The 23,256-nt window shown below is 52.1% G+C and overlaps 1 protein-coding gene across 1 annotated transcript in view; it reads right to left on the reverse strand.

Moving 5' to 3' along the window:
- The window catches only part of MED26 (mediator complex subunit 26), a 33,216-nt gene extending 14,979 nt beyond the window's left edge, over positions 1 to 18,237 (reverse strand). The window contains exon 1 of the mRNA XM_075548634.1: positions 17,888 to 18,237. Coding sequence (XP_075404749.1) covers positions 17,888 to 17,959 — 72 coding nt within the window. The 5' untranslated portion in view covers positions 17,960 to 18,237. The remainder of the gene's footprint in view (positions 1 to 17,887) is intronic.
- Between the last annotated feature and the right edge of the window lie 5,019 nt (positions 18,238 to 23,256).

Genomic DNA, 23,256 nt, shown 5'->3' on the forward strand with positions numbered 1-23,256 from the left:
GTTAAGGTTCCATAGGGCACCACGCATCTTACTTGGGGTAACATGCTGTCCAGTTCCCCTGGTGGGTCACAAAACCTGCTTCTCTCAGAGTTCCACCTAATCTTCTAGTAGGAGCTACAGGAGCATAGCTAGAGGCCAGATCAATCGATCTATCAGCCACAGGAGGCGCTTTTGTTCTGCTAGTAGAATGAGTTGGTAAAGGACAGCAAGAATGATTAAATAATTTTGAGTGTTATTAATAGTTGAGATGGTGTATGCTTTATTGTACCTATTTTCACCACAATTTTTAAAAAGTGGAGAAAAGATTGACAATGCAGAATTGTATGAGCCCCTAATAAATTGTTAAAATTAAAAAAAAAAAAAAAAAAAATTGACAATGCAGATAAACTTACAAATGTGCCATGCCTATTGCCTGTGAACAGCAAAGTTGAGAAAAGCGTCTTCAGTATTTGAACACTATTATCGGGCTCAGCAAAGACTTATTAACATAAAAAAAATCAACCCATGCTTAGCTCGTCCCAGCACTCACTCATTTTTCAACTGCAATCATATGTTGTCTATAGGCACAGAAGTTGGGCAACAACCAAGAAGCACAGCCTAGAAGCAATTGGCTACATGGAGATTTATAGTAAAGAGCTTCGCGTATGGCATCTGTGCCAGCCATCCTACATCTGACTGAAATGTACACAGTTTAGGAATACATGTAAATCCCCTAGGAGGAGTTGCATGTGGTTAGCGTTCTATGACTAACCTAAACTCTGGCAGTTTGAACCTACCTAGCAGTATGCAGAATTAAGGCCTGGCAATCTGCTTCCATGACTTCTTGTTGTTAGCTGCCCTGGAGCTGATTTTGATGAGTTCATGTGCCAGTGCAGGACCGCCTCCTAAGGTTTCCTGGGCTCCCTTCTTCACGGGAGCAGATCACCAGGTCTTTATTTTATAGAGAGAACTACTGGGGAATTTCATCTGCCAAACTTTGGCTAGCAGCCAAGTGCCTGGCCATTGGGCCACCAGGGCTCCTTCTGTGAAGATGACAAACGAGAAAACCCTACACAGCTCAGTTCTCTTTGGTCCCATTCAGGCTTCCTGTGATGGGAAAGGCTCCCAGGAGCGGGGCTGGGTGGTTTGGTATGGAAGTACCGCATCTGCATATGCTTTCACCCAGAGAGCCAGCCAGTTGGTAAACGTTTAGCTCCAGCACACCAGTGCCTCTACCTACAGACACACACATACACACACACACACACACACACACACACACACACACACACAAACGTTTAGCTCCAGCACACCAGTGCCTCTACCTACACACACACACACGTAACTTGGAGCTTCTTCATTATGCCGAAGTACTTGGAAAAGGTCTGTGTGCATGACCGTATTTCAATATCATATGCAAACAACGATGGAAGAACTTAGACATCTTAGATATGCCAGCACTCATAAAGTTCTGAATGTTTAATCAAAAAATCTCTTAAGAATTTTACTACCTCCTCATACAAAACAAATTTCAATGTCAAGTAAAAATACAAAATAGAAGTTACATTCTCTCCTGGTTTGGGAAATTAACAGCACTGTTTGGAAATTCAATAATGAATACCGTATTGAACAAACACCTTTCCTCTGCATCTCACTGAAGCCCAAGGCATATGTGTGGTCCCACCATGTCCCACTTCCAGCCACCTCAGCAAGGTGCTAAGGCAGCAGGGCAGTGGGAGGGGCCAGGCGGATCAGGGAGAGGGTCTGGAGCAGGCAGAGAAACGAGAAAGGCTAGTGGGAATAAAGTCCGAATATGGGAGTGGGGGAAGGGTCCAAGCTGCTGCCAGCAGTAGAGGGAGGGGGCAGCTTGCTGGCCTGATAAAGTGGCAGGTTTGTTTGGAGTTTGGAAGGGGTAGAAGGAAGTTAACCCGAGAGAGCTGGGTCTAGACTAGAGACAAAGGAAACCAACCACAATTACTGACCCCGAGTCAACTCCAGCTCATGGTGAACGCACACACTGCACAGCACAACTTCTCCAGGGGGCTTCCTTGGCCATAATCTTTTATTACGGGGCACTCATTCCTGGGTGTCAGAACTCCCTCCCTCCCTCCCTTTAGGTCTGTGGTGCCGCACAGAATGTGTGCACAGGAGGAAGAATTGAAGGGGGGAACATTAGGATTCAGACATGGAGGGAAACTACTAATGTGGAAAGAAGAGCCCAACAACCCCAGGTACTTGACGGCACCCCAGGAAACTTGCCAGGGGCAAGCACCACTGAGGGAGCCAGGCCCGCAAGTCCACCTGTGGGCCCCAGATCTCTCAGAAACCAGCTAGTGAACTCACAGTGCTGCACGCCACTGTGTGAAGCCTTCTGGAAAGGTTCAGAGGGGCCTAACCCTCTCCTCTCACTGGCTGGAGACCTGAGGCCCCTCAACTCACTTCAGTTTGATTGCTCAGCAACTTGTTTCCGTGTTTTCACTGATAAATTGAAAAAACAATGGTGCAGGGGTCCAACCCCAGCACAAGGGCATCCCTTTTACACTATGGTCAGGGCTGTGTCCTCCGTCACTGCCCTCATCCCCTCAAGCCAGGATGCCCCCCTCCCCATCTTTACTCTGGGACTCGATGGCGTGCCATGCGTCCTGGGCCCCCGGGCCATGTAATTTTATCCTATCCATGGTAGCAAAAAGCATCACAGCCCTAGGAACACATCACCTACAGTAAGCAGGCCAGGCCAAGGGTGCGGGCATGTTGATGCCTCCTGCTACATAGACAACCGCCCAGACACTCAGTAGCTAAGGCTCGAGGGCCCCTTCCAGCCAGCCCTGCTCCTTGCCCACGTCATCAACTAGATGGGAGTTTCGGCTCAGTGACACCTCGAAGCTCTTCAGAGTTCTCCGAGTTTGCTCTCTATCCTGGAGGGGTTACCCACAGAGTCTATTTCCACTCCTAGCAGCCCCACCTGCCAGTGAATAGAACTGTCCCCCCACCCCAGTGGGGTTTTTTTTTTTAAGGAAGCTGATCACTATAGGTCTTTCTCCCACAGAACACACCAGACAGGCTAGAACCACTAACTGCTAGGCAAGTGCTTAACCATTAGTGCTACCAGGGCCCCACTAGGGCAGGATTGACTTCTTCAGGGAAATCTCACACAGCTGTGGTTTTCTGATTACATCATCTGCAATTGCAGCAGACAGGTGTGAAAAAGAAGTCTGACTGGGAGTCTCAACTGGAGTCCTTCTGCCAATGGAAGGGCACCCTTTCCTCTAGAATCCTGCGCTACAACCAATCCCACCCCCATCCCCCCACCAGAGAGCCTTTAGGCATATGTGTAAACCTGTGCACTAGCGTCATGGCGAGAGGAAAGACTGCCTCTGAGAAAGCACATCTATGAAGACCCCCGGGTAACACCTCCAAACTCATTGAGAGGAGCAATAGCCCCGCTGCCCAGCAAAAATTATCCATCAATATCATTAATAGCACATGCAAGTAAATTTTTGCTAATGATCATTCAGAACAGTTGCAGCAGTACATCAACAGGGAGCTGCCAAAAATGACAGCCCTGTTCATCATTGCTGATGTCACACGGAGCTTGGTGGGAAGTAGAGCGCACTCGAGGAGATGTTTACTTGTGTTTTTATCGACTACGCAAAAGCCATTCAATGGTATAGATCATAGTAATTATGGAAACACTGTGAATGGGAATTCTGAACCACTTCATGTGCTCCATGCGGAGTCCGTACATTGACCACAACAAGGAGACACTGAATGGTTCTGAATCAGGAAAGGGGTCAGGGTTGTAGCCTTTCACATACTTACTCAATTCATGTGCTGAGCAGACAATCCAAGAACCAAGACGTTATGACGAAGAGCATGGCATTAAAAATGGAGGACAGGAACAAGAGATTGAAAATCAATGGCGAGGTGGGTGCCCAACACCTGGTGGGGTTTGATCACGGTGAAATGTAGCTGAGAGGAATCACTGAGAGCTGAATGAAGGTCTAACATGAGGAAAGTAAAAGGAAAATAGAGGAAACAACTAGGAGGCAAATACATTTATAGAGGTATAAAGACAGGCATGTGTATATTTAAATATATTAATATATAGCAAAAGGGATATAAGTCTATATATGTGCATTTATAAGTTAACACATTGCAGATGGATCACGAGATAACTCGTGTAGCAGCAATGAACCTGTGTTCATTTCAAGCAATGGAAAAAAGAAATTTTCTACCAGAGCCTGTAGAGTTTGCACTGCCCATGGAAAAAGAAGCGAACCCCTGGTATACTTGCAAATTATATAAGGTACTGCTTCACAAAGAAAAATGTTATACAGAGTACCATCCGTTAAAAATGTACTGGGAACCTTTGTCTACATATAGGTCCTCTGCTAACTATAATATATGAAGTAATTGTAACTGTTTGGGATAAGGTCTCCATAACCAATCAAACCACAGGGCTAGGAGATCATCTCTGCACAGTGTTTCAGGGATAATATTTGCACACTGTCTGTGTTTCTCAATGTCGTTGTATAGTATGGTTGCAGAGTATAGTAACAATAGTACACTGTGTAACAAAGGAACATATCAACAAATGAACACTGTGTAACAAAGAATGTATTTGTTGTTTGATATACTGTATTTATTTTTATTGTTTTTCAAAGTAATATGGATTATGTTGATTATTTTTACAAGAAGCTTATAATTTCATGAAGACTATAGTTCATAAAATAATGTTCCGCATACATTGCAAAATATTGTTTCATGTGAGACGTTTTATATTCAAAAACTGAAAGTTATAAATAAATATGATAACAAATTGATGAGATGTAAACCCATTTATGGTTTAATGCAAAAAAATCCTGACATCCGAAAAAATACCTGGTCACTTGGGTAAGTTGGTAAAAAAAATATCCGGCCTTTACTGTGTTAAGTATCAAGGCAGAGAAGGACAATGGACCTCTAAACTCATGTCTTCCCACAATGCAAAAATACTTTGTTCTAATAACCTGACATTCTGTGATGCTCACCGTCCAGACAAGATCACTGAAATTAACACGGGTGCTTAAGCAAATGTGGTGAAGAAAGCTGATGGTGCCTAGCTATTACAAGATATAGTGTCTGGGGTCTTAAAAGCTTGAAGGTAAACAAGGGGCCATCTAACAGGGAAGCATCAAAGCCCACAAGGAAGAAGCATACCAGCCTGTGTGATAACACAGTGTCAACGGGATAGGGTAACAGGCATCAGAAGACCCAAACAATCATATCAATGAATGAAGATCAGACAGGAGACTGAAAGCCCATCTGTAGACAACTGGACATCCCCTCACAGAAGGGTCATAAGGGATGAGCCAGCCAGGATGCAGTACAGCAACCACAAAACACACAGCATTCCTCTAGTTCTCTAATGATCCTCCCCCCACCCCCACGCCCGCCACCATGATCGTACAAATCCGGCTAAACCAGAGCACGTACACTGATACAGATAAGAGCTCTCACCACGTAGAAACCAGGACAGATAAATCCCTCAGGAACAATAATGGAAGTGGCCATACCAGGAGGGTAGGTGGAAGATGGGAGAGGGGGAAAATCAATCCCAATGATCGATGTATAACCAACCCCCCCATGGGGATGTACAACAGAAACATAGGTGAAGGGAGACCGCGGACGGTATAAGATGAATGTAATAATAATTTATAATTTATCAAGGGTTCATGAGGGTGGGGAAGGGAGGGAAAAATGAGGAGCTGATACTAAGAGGTGAAGTAGAAAAAATGTTTTAAAAATGAAAATGGCAACATATGTACAAAAGTGCTTGATACAATTGATGTATGGATTGTTATAACACCTGTAAGAACACCCAATAAAATGATTTATTTTTTAAAATGGAGGAAGGCTTATTAATAGCCTATGATAAGCAGATGACACAACCCTGTTGCTGATGAAGACCAACAACTACAGCCTTCAATATGAAGTATAAGTTCAAAGAAAAACCAAAATCCTTACAACTAGACCATTAGACATCATGAAAAAATGGAGAAAATATTACAAGTTGTTAAGGATTTGATTTTACTTGAAACCACAATCAATAATCATGGAAGCAGCAGTCAAGGAATCAAATGACATACTGCCTGGGCAAATCAGCTGCCCACAACCTCTGTAAAGTGTGGAAGAGCAAGGATATCACTGAAGACTAAAGTGCACCTGACCTGACCCAGGGCATTTCCAATGGCCTCACAAGCATGTGAAAGCCGGACAATGAATGAGCAAGAGCAGAGAAGCATTGATGCACTTGAATCACGGTGTTGGTGAAGGACATTGAAAGTCCTGTGAACTGCCCATCTTTTTTGGAAGAACTACAGCCAGAAAGGTTACTTAATAGCAAGGATGGTGGCAGGACTTGTCTCGTGTCCTCTAGATAAGTTGGCAGTAGAGACCAGCTTGGTAAAGTAGAGGAGCTGGTTGTTAAAAAGGAGATCCTCAATGAGATGGATTGACAATGGCTGCAACAATGCGCTCAAGCATAAGACGTTAAGATAAAGCAAGACCAGGCAGTGTTTTGTTCTGGTATGCACAGAGCCTCTAGGAGCGGGAGCCAACTCCATGGCACCTAACAATGCCACTCTCCACCTTCCTCCAAGGGGGGCGCTTGTGTGTTTTGTGTCTACCATGCGCTAGTAGTTTCATTCTGAGGACTGACATGAATTATAGTGTTGGTGCCAGAAGAACAAGATCGGCTATGCCCTGAGCTAACCACAAGGGCAGCAGTTTGGATCCACAAGATATCTTCAGAGATAAAGATGAGGCTGTCTACTCCTGTAGAGACATAAAGTCTCGGGAACCCAAAGGAACAGTTCCACCTGCCCTACAGGGCCCCTACGAGAGTGAAGACCAAGAACAAGTAAATCTGTCTTGGAAAAATTCCTCCTTCAGAAAGAAAGGTTTGCGAGACTTCACCTAGGGTACTCTGGACATATTATCAGGAGGGACCAATACCTAGAGAAGGACATCATGCTTGGTCGAGGATCAATGAAATGGAAGTTGACCCTCAAGATGGATGTTAAGTACAATGGCTGTAAGTAAGGACGAGCTCAACTACAGCAATGGCTGGGAGGATGAAACAGGACTAGGCAGGGTTCTATTGCATGCAGGGTTGGGATGACTACTACCCCCGGGTGGGTTGTTTGAATTCACTCAAGAGGTGCCTCAACAGACAGGTCTGGTATCTTGAAAACTTCCCTTGAGCAGTTTTACCCTGTACACCTTAGGTGACCAGAAGTTAGAACATGCGTGATCGTTTGGTCTGAGTGGTAAGCCCCCTCCCAGCCGCCTCGGGAGAGTGCCCTACAGAGCGCAGTTATACTCTGACCCAAGGGGGCCCCTCGGGTGGGGAGGGGGGAGAGACTGGCCACAGAGACAACAGCCGATATGCAAACAGCTGATGTCATTTATCCAAGGCCACACAGCTCAGTTACGGGGCTGGGAGCTAACGCCAGGTCTGGATCCCAAAGCCTTGCAAGTTCAACATTGCCCTCCTTCCCTTCCCTGTTGATGTGTTTCTGTTTGGGGGAGGAAGGGTTTCTGGTGGGTGAGTGAAAGAAGCCCATGTGCTGGAATACACAAGAATGAGATAGAAGACAACACAAAGCACCACTTGGCATCCAGTGGATTCCGACTCGTGGTTAGCCCCTTGTGCAGAGCAGGTCTATGCTCCATGGACTTTCCCTGGCTGATTGCCAGGCCATTCCTCCAGGGTGACCCTAGGTAGGTTTGAACCACCAACCTTTCAGTTAGGAGCCTAGTGCTTAACTGCTGGTACGGCTCAGAGTCCACCCCCTTTGGCCTGCTGTACTGACCCTGACAGAAAGAGGCTCTGGCCACAGAGGAGAGCAGGGACGGGGGAGGAGCAGGGCAGGAGCTTGGTCTGGCAGGCACAGCCTCTCTCCCACCTGCTGGGGACCCAGGGCCCTGGATGTCTGCTCAAGTCACTTGAACTGTAGCGCCATGGGCCATTTCCACTTAGATTCCGTAAAAGGACACAGAACTGGACGCGCCCCTCAGTCATCCTCACCATGTGTTAAGTATCCATTCCTCCCATGTGGCCACCACATAGGTCAGCCTAGGGAGAGCATGTCCTCAGCTCAGCGGGACAGCAGTGCCCAGAGGCCAGGAGAAAAGCCACAGACTGGATAGACACAGGCACTGCCACGGTACCTCCTGGCTCCCCGAGCCTCCACATCCTGGAGAAAATGGGGTCACAACTTGCATATGAGCACATGGCTGCTGAGGGCCTCAGGCCTGTTTCTGTTGGGGCCCAAAGGAAAGCCCTCAGGCAAAGACAGACAGTGAGCACTCGGCAGTCTGGGAGCTCAGCAATGTCAATGGCCAGGGTCCACACTCACCCCAGCACAGCCTGAGGGTGTTCCCGCCCAGTCTCAGTTTTGGTGGCATTACCCAGCAGCAGGCAGTGGACCGGAGCTGCAGTGGACAGGTGCCTGCTGGCCAGCTTACAACACAGCAGGTGTCTACATAGGTGAGGCTGCAGGTAAGGTAGAGGCAGGGGCCTCAGGGGAGAAGTGTACATACAGCATGGTTGGGCCTGAGACATGGAGCGCAAACCTGAGCTCTGTGTGCACCTGGGGAAGTCTGTGAGCAGATGTGTCCCCCTTGTCCTGCATGGCTGAGTGGGGACAAATCCACGGGACTGACCCATTCATTCATTCGTCCTGGGCTCATTCAAGGGACAACTGCACTCAGACCTGTGGCAGGTGTAGAGGGTGGTGTGGAGGCCAGGAGACTCCTGGGATAACAAACATGAGGCCCTGCAGGGCCAAGGCCACTCTTTCCACAGCGGTGATGCAACTTCCTGCTTCAGACTGGGAGACAGCCTGGCTACACTGATGTAGCCTGTCCACTCGCTCCCCACAGAAGCACTGTCTCAAGGCTGACTGAGGAGCAGCTGCCCCTCAGCTATCTGTGTGTTCAGACAGGTGGCGCTGCAAGTGAAAAATGCCGAAGACCCAAGCAAACCTGCGTCACCAGACCCCACCTACCTAACACAGCAGTCTGCGGACACCCACTGCTTCTGTACATGCAACCCCCGACTTCCTGTGGGCACTGACATCCATCCATCCTGGCCAGGCCTACTAAAGGATCGACCCAGCAGTACCACAGGAGAAAGGACTGGCCCCACTTCCATGGGACCACCGCCAAGAAAACCCCGTGGAGCACTTCAGCTCTGAAGTCAGAACGGAGTCGACGGCACCAGCTCACCCTGGAATTTCTTCGGTCTGCAAGCAGTGAGGGGACTCTGTCACCACTCTTCTGGCCACCCTGCCTACTAACAAGGCCCTGGTGGTCCCAGAGGAAGCCCTCTGTGCTGAGGCTGTCTTGGGAAACAGACGTCACTCCAGATTTAAGGCCTTAGGAAGGTATGGGGAATATGCTGTGGTGGCTTCTGGGAAAGTCACTTTCACCTTCTTCTCCTGAAGATGTTCTATGCAGGACCTGGCCCTCCCTCATGTAAAGTCAAAGAGGAGCCAAAGAAATTCAGCTGTCCCAGGGAACAACCCACCCCTGCCCCTTGGGCAACTTCTCCTGGGCAAGAATGGACAGAGACCTGGGGACACAACCAAGTAAACGTAGGGGGGCAGGTGCTTTGTAGCCACCTCACCTGAAGCTGCCTATAAGCGAGGCCATTGGAAGGCCACACACCAACCACGCCTACACATCGGCACCCTGGGGCAACTGCCAGGAATACTCACCATCACATCAGTGCTACCTGTCAGCAAGTCAGCACTACCCACCAGCCAGCCACCTGGCCATGCAGCAGGATGGGGATCTAAGAGCAAGAGGGCAGTCCACTACTCCCAGAGTTATCAGTCCATGTGTGTCGCGCACAAAAGAGCGAGAAGACAGGACAGAGCCAGCTGCTAGGCCGGAACAGTGGGAAGGGGGGCTGACCACATCCAAACTGGGAGCACGCACCAGGCTTCAGGTGTGCTAGGTGGGAATGGGGTCCAAGCAAGAGCAACCTATGGAAGGTACAAAGAGGGCAGGGGCCACAGTCACTCACGTACAGTACGTGCAATCAGGACCCCAGCTCAGGGCCGAGAGCAGCTACTGTGCACTGGCCCGTGTGCATGGTGAGCTGGCCACAGCAGACCCTAACAGTGAACATCAGTGGGGTCACAGAGCTCTGGGAGCCAGGCCATGATCAAAGTGGCATCTGACACTGTCTCTGGGGCCGAATGTCATGGTTGACAAATGGGAGCCAAGACTCTGCACCCAAGGAAAGGCCCCGCTGTATCCTGCCACCCAGTACAGTTGTTCTCTCAGCTGAGCAGAGACGCTCTCCAGCCAAGCTGGCAGCAGGTAAAGACAGCTGCCGTCCAGAGCCAGGGTCACTTCCAGCCACGTATTCTCCACACCTCAGTGTCCTCGCTTCCACCACTCACAGAGTGCCCATGTATGGTCAATACGTCTGAGAAGCTGCCCCAACACTTGGCCTCGGCTCAGGGGGCTGGGAGCCCTCAGTGTCAGTGGAGGAAAGGATCAGAGAGGCACAGTGGGGCACCCCCAGAAACATAGCCCCCTTGCAGGTGGTCTTGGACTGAACCAGAAGCAGCTCCCAGAAAAGGAAGCACCATGAAGACGGTTGAGCTCCCCAGGGAGCACAGTGGGTTTTGAATCCAAGACGGCAAAGGTTAGCTCCCAGCTTAGATGACAAATTTTCATTTCATCTAAGAGCATGGCTGCATTAGGTAAAGTTTTTGTACTTGAATTGTCTCAAAGCATTTACTCTAAGCACCTGCTGCCATTGTCCAAGTGTCACTAGGTCATTAGGAGGAAGCGCCTAGCAGTGTCTGACACCCACTGGGACCTCCAAGCCAGCCAGTCTGCATGCAGATCTATGGGCACCACTCCCTCCACTGAGACACAGGACAAAGGGCGTCATCTCTCCTCGTCCTGGAGAAGCAGAGCCCCAGCTCGCAGGAGGGGTTGGAGATGTCCGCAGGGATGCCACACCTGACCCATAGCACTAGCTCGGTCTGTGATCCTCCCAGCCACCCCATGGGAACAGCACCCACCTCATCCCAGGGATCTTCTGGCAATGCTTTCCAGGGGGCAAACCCAAGAGTGTTGCCATCACCCTGGGTAAGGACTCCCAATGTGGCTCCTGGCACTTTTAAACACATTCCACACAGAAGTACCAAAAATGTGAAAGTCACTTATCTGAGGGCCCAGTAGTCTACCTTAAGACGACTCCCACAACAATCAAGAACCTCCCTCAGAGGAGCCAGGGCTGCCCCTCTAAACCTGATCCAAACTGGATGGCAGTGTTCCACCACGCCCCCTTCCTCCTACCCCATGGTCAGACCCTGCTCCCTCCACTCCCATCCCTGCTTTTAAGCTCTCCCCTTCCCCCCTCCCAGGAGGCCCTGGCTGGTGCAAACAGTAAACATGCTCAACAGAAAGCTTGGAGGTTCCAGTCTACCTGAGGGCTTCTCTCAGAAGAAAGGTCTGGTGAGCTACTTCTGAAAGACCAGTCAGTCAAACCCTGTGGAGCACAGTCCTACTCCAACATGAATGAATCCAGGAGCCATGGTTGGTAACTGGCCCCCTTCCTCATCTGAGGCAAACCAAGATCTGACTTCTTGCACATGCCAACACACATTTTCATTCTGTACAATCGATATTCTAGACTAATTCCCTGCTCCTAAGAATTCTAAACCATCGTGAAATAAAGCACACAAAGAACTACTGTTTGGATTAAGAGCTGTAGACCCAATGTGGGGCCGCACCTGAGCCATCTCTGTCCGGGCACTCAGCTCCAGTCCTGGGACTGGCTGCTCCTTGAAGATTCCATCCAGGCCTTTCCAGGCAGCTTCCAGTCTGCCTCCTCCACCCCAGCAGCAGAAGCACTTGCTGGAAGGATTTACCCAACTGCCTCTCCCAGTTCACTCACCTTCCTCCATGCACAGAATGTCACTGCTGTCGGGGATGGAGCTGCAACCAAGAGCAAGTCTGAAGGCAGCAGGCAGCCCCAGGTGCATGTGTTGTTGTGCACGCACGTGCAACCCCCCCACCCCCCACCCCAAGAAAAAGACAGCCACCATTTCAGAAGGCTGCTCTGTGTGAGGTAAAGCCAAGCCGGGTTGAAAAAAGCACTTCCCACACAGCCATGGCTGCACCACTAGCACCCTGGTCACTCTTGGCATTGGGGCCCCCAGAGGGCACAGGTGCAAGCACTCTGAGACGGGCCTTTGGGCACCAGAAGCAGGACAAGGGCACACAGCCCCTACACCTGGCCTCAACATCAGTGTTCTACCTACCACACCTGAACCTCTCACCCAGGGACCCGTGACCACGCATGCCCTTCCCCACCTTTATCAGGGACGAGTCTCTCCCAAGGGCAACGGCCAATAGCCCCTGGTGATGCTGCCGCCCGCTCAGAATGACACAATCCACCTCACTGACGTCGCAGGGGGCCACCTCAAGTCGTCCGCATGCAGAGCACAACGTCCACCTTCTGTGCAAGACAGTGAGTCACACACAAGGAATGACACCTGCTGCACAGCAGACCGACACTGGCTCCCAACCCTTTCCCAGTCATAAAAGGACACGCCCTCTCCCTGCCTAAGCACGGTGCAGTTACAAAGAGGGAAACCGGGAAGGCCCCAGCTGGGCCACTGGTGTACTGAGGCAGGGCCACTGGTGTACTGAGGCAGGGCCACACACATTCAGCTTTCCGATCTTCCACCTCACACAAGGCCACTGGTTCAAACCTTCCAGCCAGTGGGAAAAGTGGCAGCAGTCGGCTTTCATGAAGGCTTGTCACCTCGGGGACCCCAGGGGGCAGTTCACTCTGTCTTGGAGGCCAGCTAGGCATCAGAATGACGGGACAGCAGTGGGTCACTCTACTCAAGAGTCAGGTCTGCAACTTAGAAAACTCTTCTTTGCTGCTGGATCAAAGGCATTCTAAACTTGTTTCCTAAATGATGTAGTCTTGAAGCAGACAATGAAGTTAGAGCCATGAAAACCCCCATCAGCGCCAGTCCCCACTCCATCATGCACAAGAGCCTGGGCAGGACACACGGCCACGGTTGCTTAGGGATGGGCCAACCTGTCAGCTCTGCCATGGGCTGGTCTCACCCAAGCAGAAACTTCCCAAAATGTGTGTGTGTGGGGGGGGGAGGAGGGGAGGACGACAAGAGGTTCCCCTCACACGCACTTTTTCTGTGGCTGCCTCCCCATCTTTCATCAACAATGGACAGTGAATAATGCTTGCATCTGCTTTAATCGCCTTCAAACCCACTGTGGTTGTTAGGCTTTCCTTCCAAGGCCCCTCTAAGGGGTGTCAATCTTTTTTGGCTTGTAGTCACACACTTAACCATCCGAGCTACCCAGGGACTTCTGTGGTATTTCAGTCATAGGCACTGTCACGTAAAACTCACTGCCATCTGCCATCAAGTCAATTCTGAATATTGACCCTGTGGGTTTCTGACACACAAGTCTTTATAGAAGCAGAAAGCCTCATTCTTCTCCCAGGGAGCATCTGGTAGGTTTGAATTACAGACCTGCAGTTAGCAGCCCAACTCGTAACCCACTATGCCACCAGAGCATCTTAGCATAACCCCTAACTTGGGTAAGTCAATTAACTGCAGTATGAAAGCAACTCATCCTCTTCCTGGCCAGAGGAGACACCCAGTCAATGGTCCCTTACTGCCTGGGTTCAACCCCAGTCACACCTCATGTGCAGCCCACACCCATCTAGTGGTAGAAAATTGCATGTGACTAACATGCTGAACAGGTTTCAACAGACCTTCTAGACCAGCCATTCTCAACCTGTGGGTCGCCTGATGCATAACAGTAGCAAAATTAGTTATTAAGTAGCAACGAAAATAATGTTATGGTTGGGGGGGGGGGGTCACCACAACATGAGGAACTGTATGAAAGGGTCACGGTATTAGGAAGGTTGAGAACCACTGCTCTAGATGAAGGGGAACTGGGAAGAAAGCTGGCGATCAACTTCCAAAATCAACCAATGAAAAATCCTCTGGAGCCCATCTGAAACCAATCATGGGGGTGCACAGGACCAGGTAGTATTTGAATCTGCTTACCCATGAGAAAACCAAGAGTCAGTGACCCCCCAGCAGCCCCTAACCATACACTCATGATGCCATTTGCACCTACAAAGGGGAGACTGACACTGCCCAGCTCCTTCTGCAGGGCTCCTGGTGGAGTAAGGCGACTTTGTTAGAGGGCTGAGTGGCTACAGCTCACAGGCACACCTCTGCTCAGCGTGGAGTTTCACAAGAGTCGCACAAGGCACTTCACACAGATACTGCATCCACCCCCGACCCCAGTTTCAGACCAGGGGCCAGTGACCAGCCATGGGATGAGGCCCTTCTTGTGTGTGACCCTCTGCCGAGGCCCCACAGCCACCAGATGACTTACTATGGCCAACGGAAGCCTGAGAAGCAAGGACCAGGCAAACCCAAAACCACCTCTCAGGGACCTGTTCTGGTCTCCCAAGGAGGCCAGAGAGTCACGTAATGTCTAGGTGGCCACAACATAACCTTAGATACCTTAGGTAATGGCCTACGGAACACTGAGGGGAAAACCAACCAAATCCACCAAGCTAGCAATTGAGGAGTTCCTAGTGGAAAATCTGACCAGGGAAGGCCCAAACATAGATGCCCAGGGCTAGTTCACTGCCCTCCTCAGCTTCCCCCTGCTGGGGACACACAGGGTGCTCACCTGGCACTGGTCAAGCCTGCCCCGTGCTGTGATTTCCTGTCGCAACCAGACATCTCTAAAACGTGAGATCCTCGAACATCCATCTTCCTCCAGCTTCCAGGGCAGGCCCTCCGAGGTTGGGATTAGCCCACTTCACAACAGAACTTCTGGGCAGTCAGCGGTCCCCATGGTACATGTAGCACTCCAGCCTCAGGGCTGGAGAGGGGCGTGGAGCACGGTACCCTGAACATGCACCCAGGCGGAAAGCCTCATGTGGGAGGGGCTGCTGAATGGACACAGGGGACAGGATGTGCTCAGGCAGGCACACAAAGTCTACTGCACGTGTGTGCTGGATGCAGACTCCAAGAGAGCAAATGTGCATGCTGCCCTTCAGAGACTCCCATCTGCAGGGCCAGCATACACATCTGCAGGATGAAGCCTTGGCGGCTCCTGAGAAAGGTGTGCAAAGGGTTTACATTATTGCTGACCTGTCAGAAATGATTAACCCGCAGACCTGTTGTTGTAGACATCCAAGGCTGCAGGGGCTGGATCTCGGCAACTAGTCCTCTGTTACTTGGTGAGGCTGCTCCAACTTTGCAGGTACTTGAGGGTATCAGGTTGGTGGCCGAACTGCTGCTTCCAGCAAAAGTGTCATCTGTGTGCTCCCCGAAATGGTGCACCCACAAAGATAAACCCTGAGCTTCACACTGTTATACCGCTTCTCTTGGAAGAGTTTTAATTTTAGTGTTTCCTTTTTCTTCACTGTCCCCGCTATCTTCCCTTCCATGAGGATCTTAAATATGTTAACCAACCATCCAGAACTGAGGTTCCTGATTGTGGGAGGTACAGGAGGGCAGACGCAGGCCAGCAAGACTTCAGAGATAACCTCCCCCCTCCCCCCAGTGTCACCTGAGCCACACCAGCTCCAGATGCACAAGGCCTAGGCCACCATCCCCCACCAACCTAGTCTGCCACGGGGCCGAGGTTCCTACTCAGTGGTCACTGAAAGTCAGACTACTGTCCAATGGCGTTTGAACATGACCACAGGCGACCACTGATAGGGTAGCATCTAACAGATACCGTGATTTCAGAGAGACAAGTTCCCGATCCATCCCACCCATCCCTGCCCCCATTTCTGCAGGACTCTGAGCACACCTATCATAACAGTTGTCAAGGAGTCTGTTCTGATTCTTGCCGCTCCCCTCCCCCATGTGTGTCAGAGCACACGCTCTGCTCCAGAGGGTTTTCTGGCTGAGTCTAGGGAAGAATGCCAGGGCTTTCTTCCCAGGCTCATCAACTCAAACTCCCAACCCTTTGAGTAACAGCCATGAATGTTCAGCACTACACCACCCTGGGCCACCACACCAACACCACCAGAGAGGGCCCGAAACGAGCCACAGGTCAGTATGTCATCTTTGCACATGCTAAAACACCTTCACCGAAGGTCTGTTCCTCCCCCAGCCCTTTTTTCCTCCTCTCACCAGAGAGCCCTTCAGAGGAGCCACTGAAGAACCCTGGACACCCTCGGTCACTGGTCCACCGCCTCTATTGATGGTGACCACTTGCCCCATCCCAAAGCTCCTCTGGCAGGAGTACCAACCAGCGCTAACACCTCAGCTGCCTGAGAATCTGGGTATACAAGCATGTGGGGGTCAAGCAATCAGGCGCTGGCTGGGAAAAAAGATGCACAAGACACCTACACACTACTTCTCGCATCACTGGTTTGATTCTCTGGTAGTTCTGTCTTGGGAACTTCAGCAGGACCAGTGAATGCAAGGAAGACATTCCTTAAGGTTTCTATAGCGTGTGCCTATTCCGCCCCCAAATGCCTGCCACACTTGTTAGCGAAGGACACATCACTACTAGTCCACCTTCCTGGGACCTAGAGGCCAGGGGCAAAACAATGGCTACTGCTCACACACTGGAGCCTTGGAAAGGTCATAACCCCTCAGTTTCTCCCACAATTGTATGACCCAATATGAAATTATTCCAAAAGCGCCAGGAGCGATGCAGACAGTGGGGAATACATAACCAGCCTCAGATAAAGCAAAAAATCAAAGTTACTTCCAGGAGAGAACTTGTGAGTCCCCCTGCCAAAGCCAGGGTGACTTTTTCTTCCATCCCCAGCACACTACAAACTGGCCTCAACGACTACTTCCTGGTCACCGAGCAAATGCAGGGGGCTCCCTCTATAAATGCTTGCCACTGCCCAACCTGGCAGAGGGAAAGGGTACCCCCTAGGGAAACTCTGAGGAAGAACACAGCGGGTCTTCTCGCCCCATCCCCCACCCCACCCCCAGGAAGTACCCGAGAAAGCATGAGCCTGGAGTTTTAACCCTGAATGTCTCCAGTCACAAATCAACCACCAGGCTGTGATGCCCCAGGTGAAGGGAGAGCGGGGGACTGTGCCAGGAGAAAAAAATCACCTCTAATTCACTACCAAAGAGCGGGGCTCTCTGACTTGGTCAGGGGCACCACGGTCACCTATGCCCAGTCAAGCGACAGGAAGGACTCCACCCCATGTCCCCCAGTAATTCTGACTCCGCAGCGACCCCCCAAAAGAGATCCGGTCAAGGCAGAGGCCGTGGACGCGCGGAGGGGCCCTCCATACGCCCTGGGCCCCTCAGCTGGGGGGCAGAGCGGGCCAGGAGCTTCCCTCAGAAGCCAGGTAGGTGCTCCCGGCCGGAGGAGAGGCGAGGAGGACTCCCTGGTCGTCCAGAAGGCCCACACTCGGGAGGCACGGGCTCTCCGAGTCATGGTCGAGACACCAGTTGCTCCACAGCCCTTGCCTTACCCTCCCCCCGCCCCGCGACGGGAGGGCTTCCCCGGGGTCTAGGGCCCCAGCGGGAGGGCGGGGTAGGCGAGCTCCGTCCGGAGCTGCGAGGGTCCACGCGCTGGAACTCGAGGGGAAGAGAAGCTCTGACCTCAGCCCCCGTCTGATCCCTCCACCCAGGCCGCAAGGAAGCCTCGGCCTCACGTACCCAGCGCCGCCCGGCTGCCCGACCTGGCCCCGGTCCCGGGGGGCAAGACGCTGGGATGGCAGCGGTCCTGAGGGGCAGGAAGACGCCGGGAAATCTACCGGGGACCGGCGGGCGCGGGGCACCGGGGAGGGGGAGGGTCCCGGCTGCACGCGGCCTCCGTCCCGGCACGCGCGACGGGCACTTACGTTGCTCTGGGCGTCGATGGCCTGCAGCAGCCGGTCCCTGATCTGCTGCGGAGACGCCGGAGCCGCTGTCATTGCCTGGGCGAGGCGGGGGGGAGCGGCGGGGCCGGCGGGCGGGCGGGCTGAGGCGAGGGGACGGGGTCACTCACTCGCCAGCCTCCGGGAACGGAGCCGCATGTTCCCGCGGCGCTGGAGCCGGAGTGGGCGCGCGGGGTGGCGGGAGAGGGGAGCCGGGGCCGGCGCTCGGGCCGGGCCGCCGCCGCCACCGGAGGAGGAGGAGCCGCCGGAGCCGCCGGAGCCGCCGCCTCGAGAACCAAACTCCAGTGAGCTGCCCCCGCGCGGAGCACTCTGGGTAACCCGCGCCGCACGCAGCGTCGGCGCCACGCTGAGAAGGTTGGGAGATGGGGGCGGGCACAGACGCCAGGCCAGGGCGGGGCCGCGCGCGCGCTCCGCCCCGTGCTTCAGCGCACGCGCGCGCACGCGTACTCGCCTGCCGCTCCGCCCCGCCCGCCGCAGACGGGAGCCGTTGAGAGGCGGTTGGGCGGGGCAACGGCCGCCGCCCGAGGCCCCGCCCCCGTCGCGCTCCGGCAGCTTCCGACGGAAACCCGCCGCCTGCGCGCGCGCGCCGATACCTGGAGCCTGGCGCACCAGGCGTCCACCAAGAGCCCGGCCTCTGGGAGGCAGGCCTGTGGTCGCACCGTAGTGACGGGTGTCGCGGAAGCTGGCCAAGCCTGTGCAGCGACCTGTCTGGGGCCGTAAAGGTCCCTGTTGCGGTTTTGCGCGCGGCGACAGACGCCATTGCCGTTTGCACGAAGTGTCATCTGAGAAGCTGAGTAGGGCCGAGAACCCCGCCTCTCGGGCCCACCGTAGGAAGCGAAAACGAAAGAAGTCCTCGCGCCTAGGAGGAGCTGCCACCCGAGCTCCGGAGCTGACGGCCCCTCCCCCCCACCAAGGCTCCAAACCCGGATATTTCCCCACCTCGGCACCACTGACTTCTGTGGCCACTCTGGGCCTTGCAGTAGCAGCCCCTCCACCCTCCGCAGTGATGACCAGAAATCTGTCCACATTGCTGGATGTCCCGGGGTGCGGGGGAAGAGCAGTTGAGAATCAGACTGAAAGGCCCCTTCCATCCTGCTTAGAGGAAACGAAAACCCTCGTTCTCTAAACCAGAGGCCACTGAAGTCCAAGGTCATCCAGAGTCCTGGGTCAAGCCCACAACTGCTGGCTGATGTCAAGTCTAAGGGCGCCTTGCTTCCCACCCCTCCCAGCTGCCTTTAATTGCTGGCTGTCTCCCCCACTTTAGCTCTGTAAGAAGGGGTGGGAAAGGAGCATAATCTATACCCCAACCCCTGTTGTAACAGGAAGACCCGGGTTTAAAACAGGAGGGTGGCAGCTAATAGGGACCACATGTGTGCCTTGAATCGATGCTACACCTGTTAGTCTTGCATTTGTCATGCTTCTGGGACGTGTTTTTGTTGAAAGGCTGCTGCTTCTGCATATGGTTGTGGTTTCTTGCTTCTGTAAATGCAAAGAGCCGTACATCACACTTGCAGGTGCAAAATAAACAAGGGAAAAGAATTCCATTTACTCTCCCTTCCACAATGAGGTGCTTTGCCTCTAGTTCAAATTGGAGATTGGCCCGTTTATCTCACTGCAGAAAAGCAAAACAAACGTCTTTCCCCAAATACATGCCATCCCCATTTCTCTGGACTTCCAACTCAAAACAGACCAGGTCCTTTTGAAAAGTCAAGGATGACATGAAAATCAAGTCATTTCTCTTGCAGATAGGGTGGCTTGATTGGGGGAGGGAGAAGCACCTAACTCACCTGTCCTTTTTAAACGAAACAAAACTTAACAGTCCACGTGGAGTTGTGGGTTAGGCAATGGACCTCTAACGGAAAGGTGGGCAGTTCAAGCTGGCTGTGCCCACTAAGATTTACAGCCTCAGAAATCCTAGGGACGTTTGTTACTCTTTAAGGTGGAGTTGGTGGATGACAGTGCCTTAGCATTCCCAGTAGACCAAAGTGCATTGCTACCCCCTAGCTGGTGCACACGCATTGAAGAGCTGACAGGGTGCCAGTTGGATTCCACCAGGAGGCACCTTTGAAGAAAGCCCTGGCAATCTACTTCAGAAAAGTGCTTGTTAATAATGTGTTTAATAAATGAACTACCACATCCGTGATCGCTGGATATACAGAGACACGCCCACACATATGCACACATTTCAGTTCCACAGGCACACACGTTAACACCCAAAGCTGTTGCTCTGGAGGCAGTCCCACAACACGTGGCATCCACATGTGCCAGAGAAGAGCCGGTCCAGTGGGTGGTGGTGGCTGTCAAATTAACAAGCATTTTCAGGCCTTTCTTCCACGGCGCCACGGGTGGGTTCCAACCCTCCAGCCATCTTCTGGCTACCGGTTGGGTCAAAACCTGCGCCACCCCTGGACACAGTACCGGTACTGGGGGCTTCAGTAAGCATTTGGTGAACAAGTGAAATATAACAAAATACTTTTTACTATAACAAGCAGGTACATACACGCATGTAAATATTTTATTCATGTAATACTGCCTATCAAAGGGCTTCTGTAAAGATGAATAAGGTAGGCCTCGAACAGGCGTCTTGAGACAGTAGGCAGCTCCTCCCAGGTCCACGGCAAACACTGTAGCTCGCTGACTAGACCCTCTGCTTCAGGAAGTGACGATGCAAACAGTCCCAGATAGTTACTCAAAGATGGAGGGGACATGCTCCTCCCCAGTGATGATTCTCTGAGGGACGGGAGGCCTTTGCCCCCACTCTTCTGAGAGGACAAGACCTGGAGAGTTTGAAAGCTCCTTAAAAACAGCTGCCTCACCTCTGAGCAAGCTGGACCGCAGTGAGGAAGGAAGAGGCAGTGCCTGGAAGGCCCTGCCTCGCTCATGCCTGGGGAAGTGACTGAAAGGTTGTTTCAGGGGCTGGAATGCAGACCATCCTTATCAGTGAAGAAGGGTGGGGTAGGGCGGGGTGGAGGGCGTAATTGTTCTCCCTTGATCAACCACTGTGGCCCAAGCAGAACTCAGAGCAACAAGGCAGTGAATGGGCCAGCTCCTAACTGGGCAGCTGCCATCTTCAACAGCACCAGCAAGTGGAGTGAGTGATGACAAGGGGCAACAGCAGAAACATGCCAACCTTGCCTCGTGTGGCCTTCCAGACAGCACGTCCCTGGGAGTCCTGTGTCCTTTCCAGGAGAGGAAGTTACCAGATGTCCCCCCAGGAAAGCACGTAAGGGCTCTGGTTAGGAACAGGAAAAGCAAATCCAACAGAAACCCGTTTGTTCTGATTTTAACCTTCTCACGGCGTCTCTCTTCACTCGCACTGCTGGGTCAGTTTACCACAGAAAGGCCTAGAAGGGGGTGCGGAGTTCTGCTCCGGCTTGCAGGGAATTTCCTTTCTATGCTTACGCGTCCGGTGCCAGGAAAGACACAAGCAGCTATGCACGATACTTGAAAATACGGGCAGGGACAGCCATCATCTCTGATGGCGATGTTTCTCTTCCTGACACGAGCCCCCTAGAGCCCCTTCTCTTCTCAAATACACACATCTGGCCTCGCCCATCTTCTCAGGAGCTGGGGTCAGTGTCTGACCTCTAGTAGCCTTTGCTGTTCCCGCTCTCCTGCTGTTACCATGCTAACCGAGGATCCCTAAGTCCCAGGCATGAATGGAGAACTGAGAATGAACTGTCCGTGTGTCCCTTCCAGCTTCAGTTTTGTATTATTTTTCATAGTAATAAGGAGAATACGTGAGCACTTACTAGGTGTCCGGTTCCAGGCTCAGCACCTACAACGCACTTCAGCCAAAAGGCCGTGGAAGTCCCACTCTGGCCAGCCTAGGCTACCAGACCCCTGAAGGCCTGGCTGTCCCCAGATGACCGAGCAACCCCACTCCTGGGAATCCACCCATTAGGGGCACACACAGATGTGCATGAATGTTCACATTGGCAGGGGAGTCCTGGTGGTGTAGCAGTTTACGAGCGGGGCTAACCTGCACTAGGTTGGCTGTTTGAAACCACCAGCCACTATGTGGGAGAGAGGAGGTTTCTACTCCCTTAAAGAGTTAAGTCTCCCACCACCACCATTAAAAATAAAGAGAAAGAGTCCAGTTTCGGAAACCCGCAGGAGCAGCTCTACTCTGCCCTATAGGTTCTCTGTGCATGGAATCCACCAATGGCCAGGAGTTTGAGAATCTGCTGAGTTCAAGGGCAGGTGTCCATCAGTCCATGGGCATGCCCATAAACACAGTACGGCCTGCTCAGGGCAGGATGTCTGCTTTGGGCCTAAGAGGGAACAGACGGCTGGCTTATGCTATACGGAGGAATCTTGGAAACAGGATGTTTACCGGCGAACACAGAAGGACACAAAAGTGGATGAATCTATCTAAATGGCATTTAAACTTCTTAGCAACAACCCAACACCTTGAGAGAATGGGCCAATGGGTCAAGGCAAGTAAAGAAATAAGAGGACAGATAAGGAGTATCCACCTGTGAGTCAAGAGCTGCCTTCAGTCAAGCCACACCCACTGTGCCCTCTCCAGTGGGTTGTCCATGGAGAAAAACTCATGACTCTGACTCACGGAGCTTCTGGGTGGTTCGAACCACAAACCTTGCAAACTGTTTGTATTCCCAGGGTCCCGTCACCGCAGTCAGTAATGGCCCCAGCACCAAGCAGTTCTGCAAGGCCCACAGTAAGCACTGGTGTCAACTGAGGACCTAGGGCACGTGGGCAGTACACCCGCTCACTCAACTGTCAGCACCTGTTCTCAAGAGCCCACTGAGGAGCTCCTGAGCCACAGACAACTGGCCCCCAACTTTCCAGAAAGGCAGAGGAAACAGGGAGAGGGGCCAAGGCACGGGGGCAAGGTGCCCACCAGCTCTGCTGACTGCCTCCATGGGACCTGCGACAAGTCATTTCTCTGGCCAGTCCATTGCCAGTGGGGACAGAGGATGAGACCGACACTCCTGAGGGCCCTGGGCTGTGTTCCAAAATAGAGGCAGTGCAACAAACAATCCTTGAACTAACTACAAGCTTTTCTTTCTTGCTGTGTTTTGTTTTGTTCATTGTCAGTGGTTTGTTGTTGTTTTGATGTATATTGTTGCTTGGTTTTGCTCTGTCTTGTTTTTGTGCATGTTATTATCTCTGCAGGTCTGTCTAAATAAGATAGGCTGGATGAAGAAATTGGTGGAAAACCAACGGGACCAACAGTTCTGGGGGGAAATAGGATAGGGGGAGGTGGGGGGTAAGGAAGTGGTGTTAAAACCAGGGACAAGGGAACAACAGTGATCCAAATTGGTGGTGAGGTGGGTGTGGAAGGCCTGGTAGGGAATGATCAAGGGTAA

Source organism: Tenrec ecaudatus, chromosome 1, assembly GCF_050624435.1.
Source record: "Tenrec ecaudatus isolate mTenEca1 chromosome 1, mTenEca1.hap1, whole genome shotgun sequence".
In the NCBI taxonomy this organism is placed as follows: domain Eukaryota; kingdom Metazoa; phylum Chordata; class Mammalia; order Afrosoricida; family Tenrecidae; genus Tenrec; species Tenrec ecaudatus.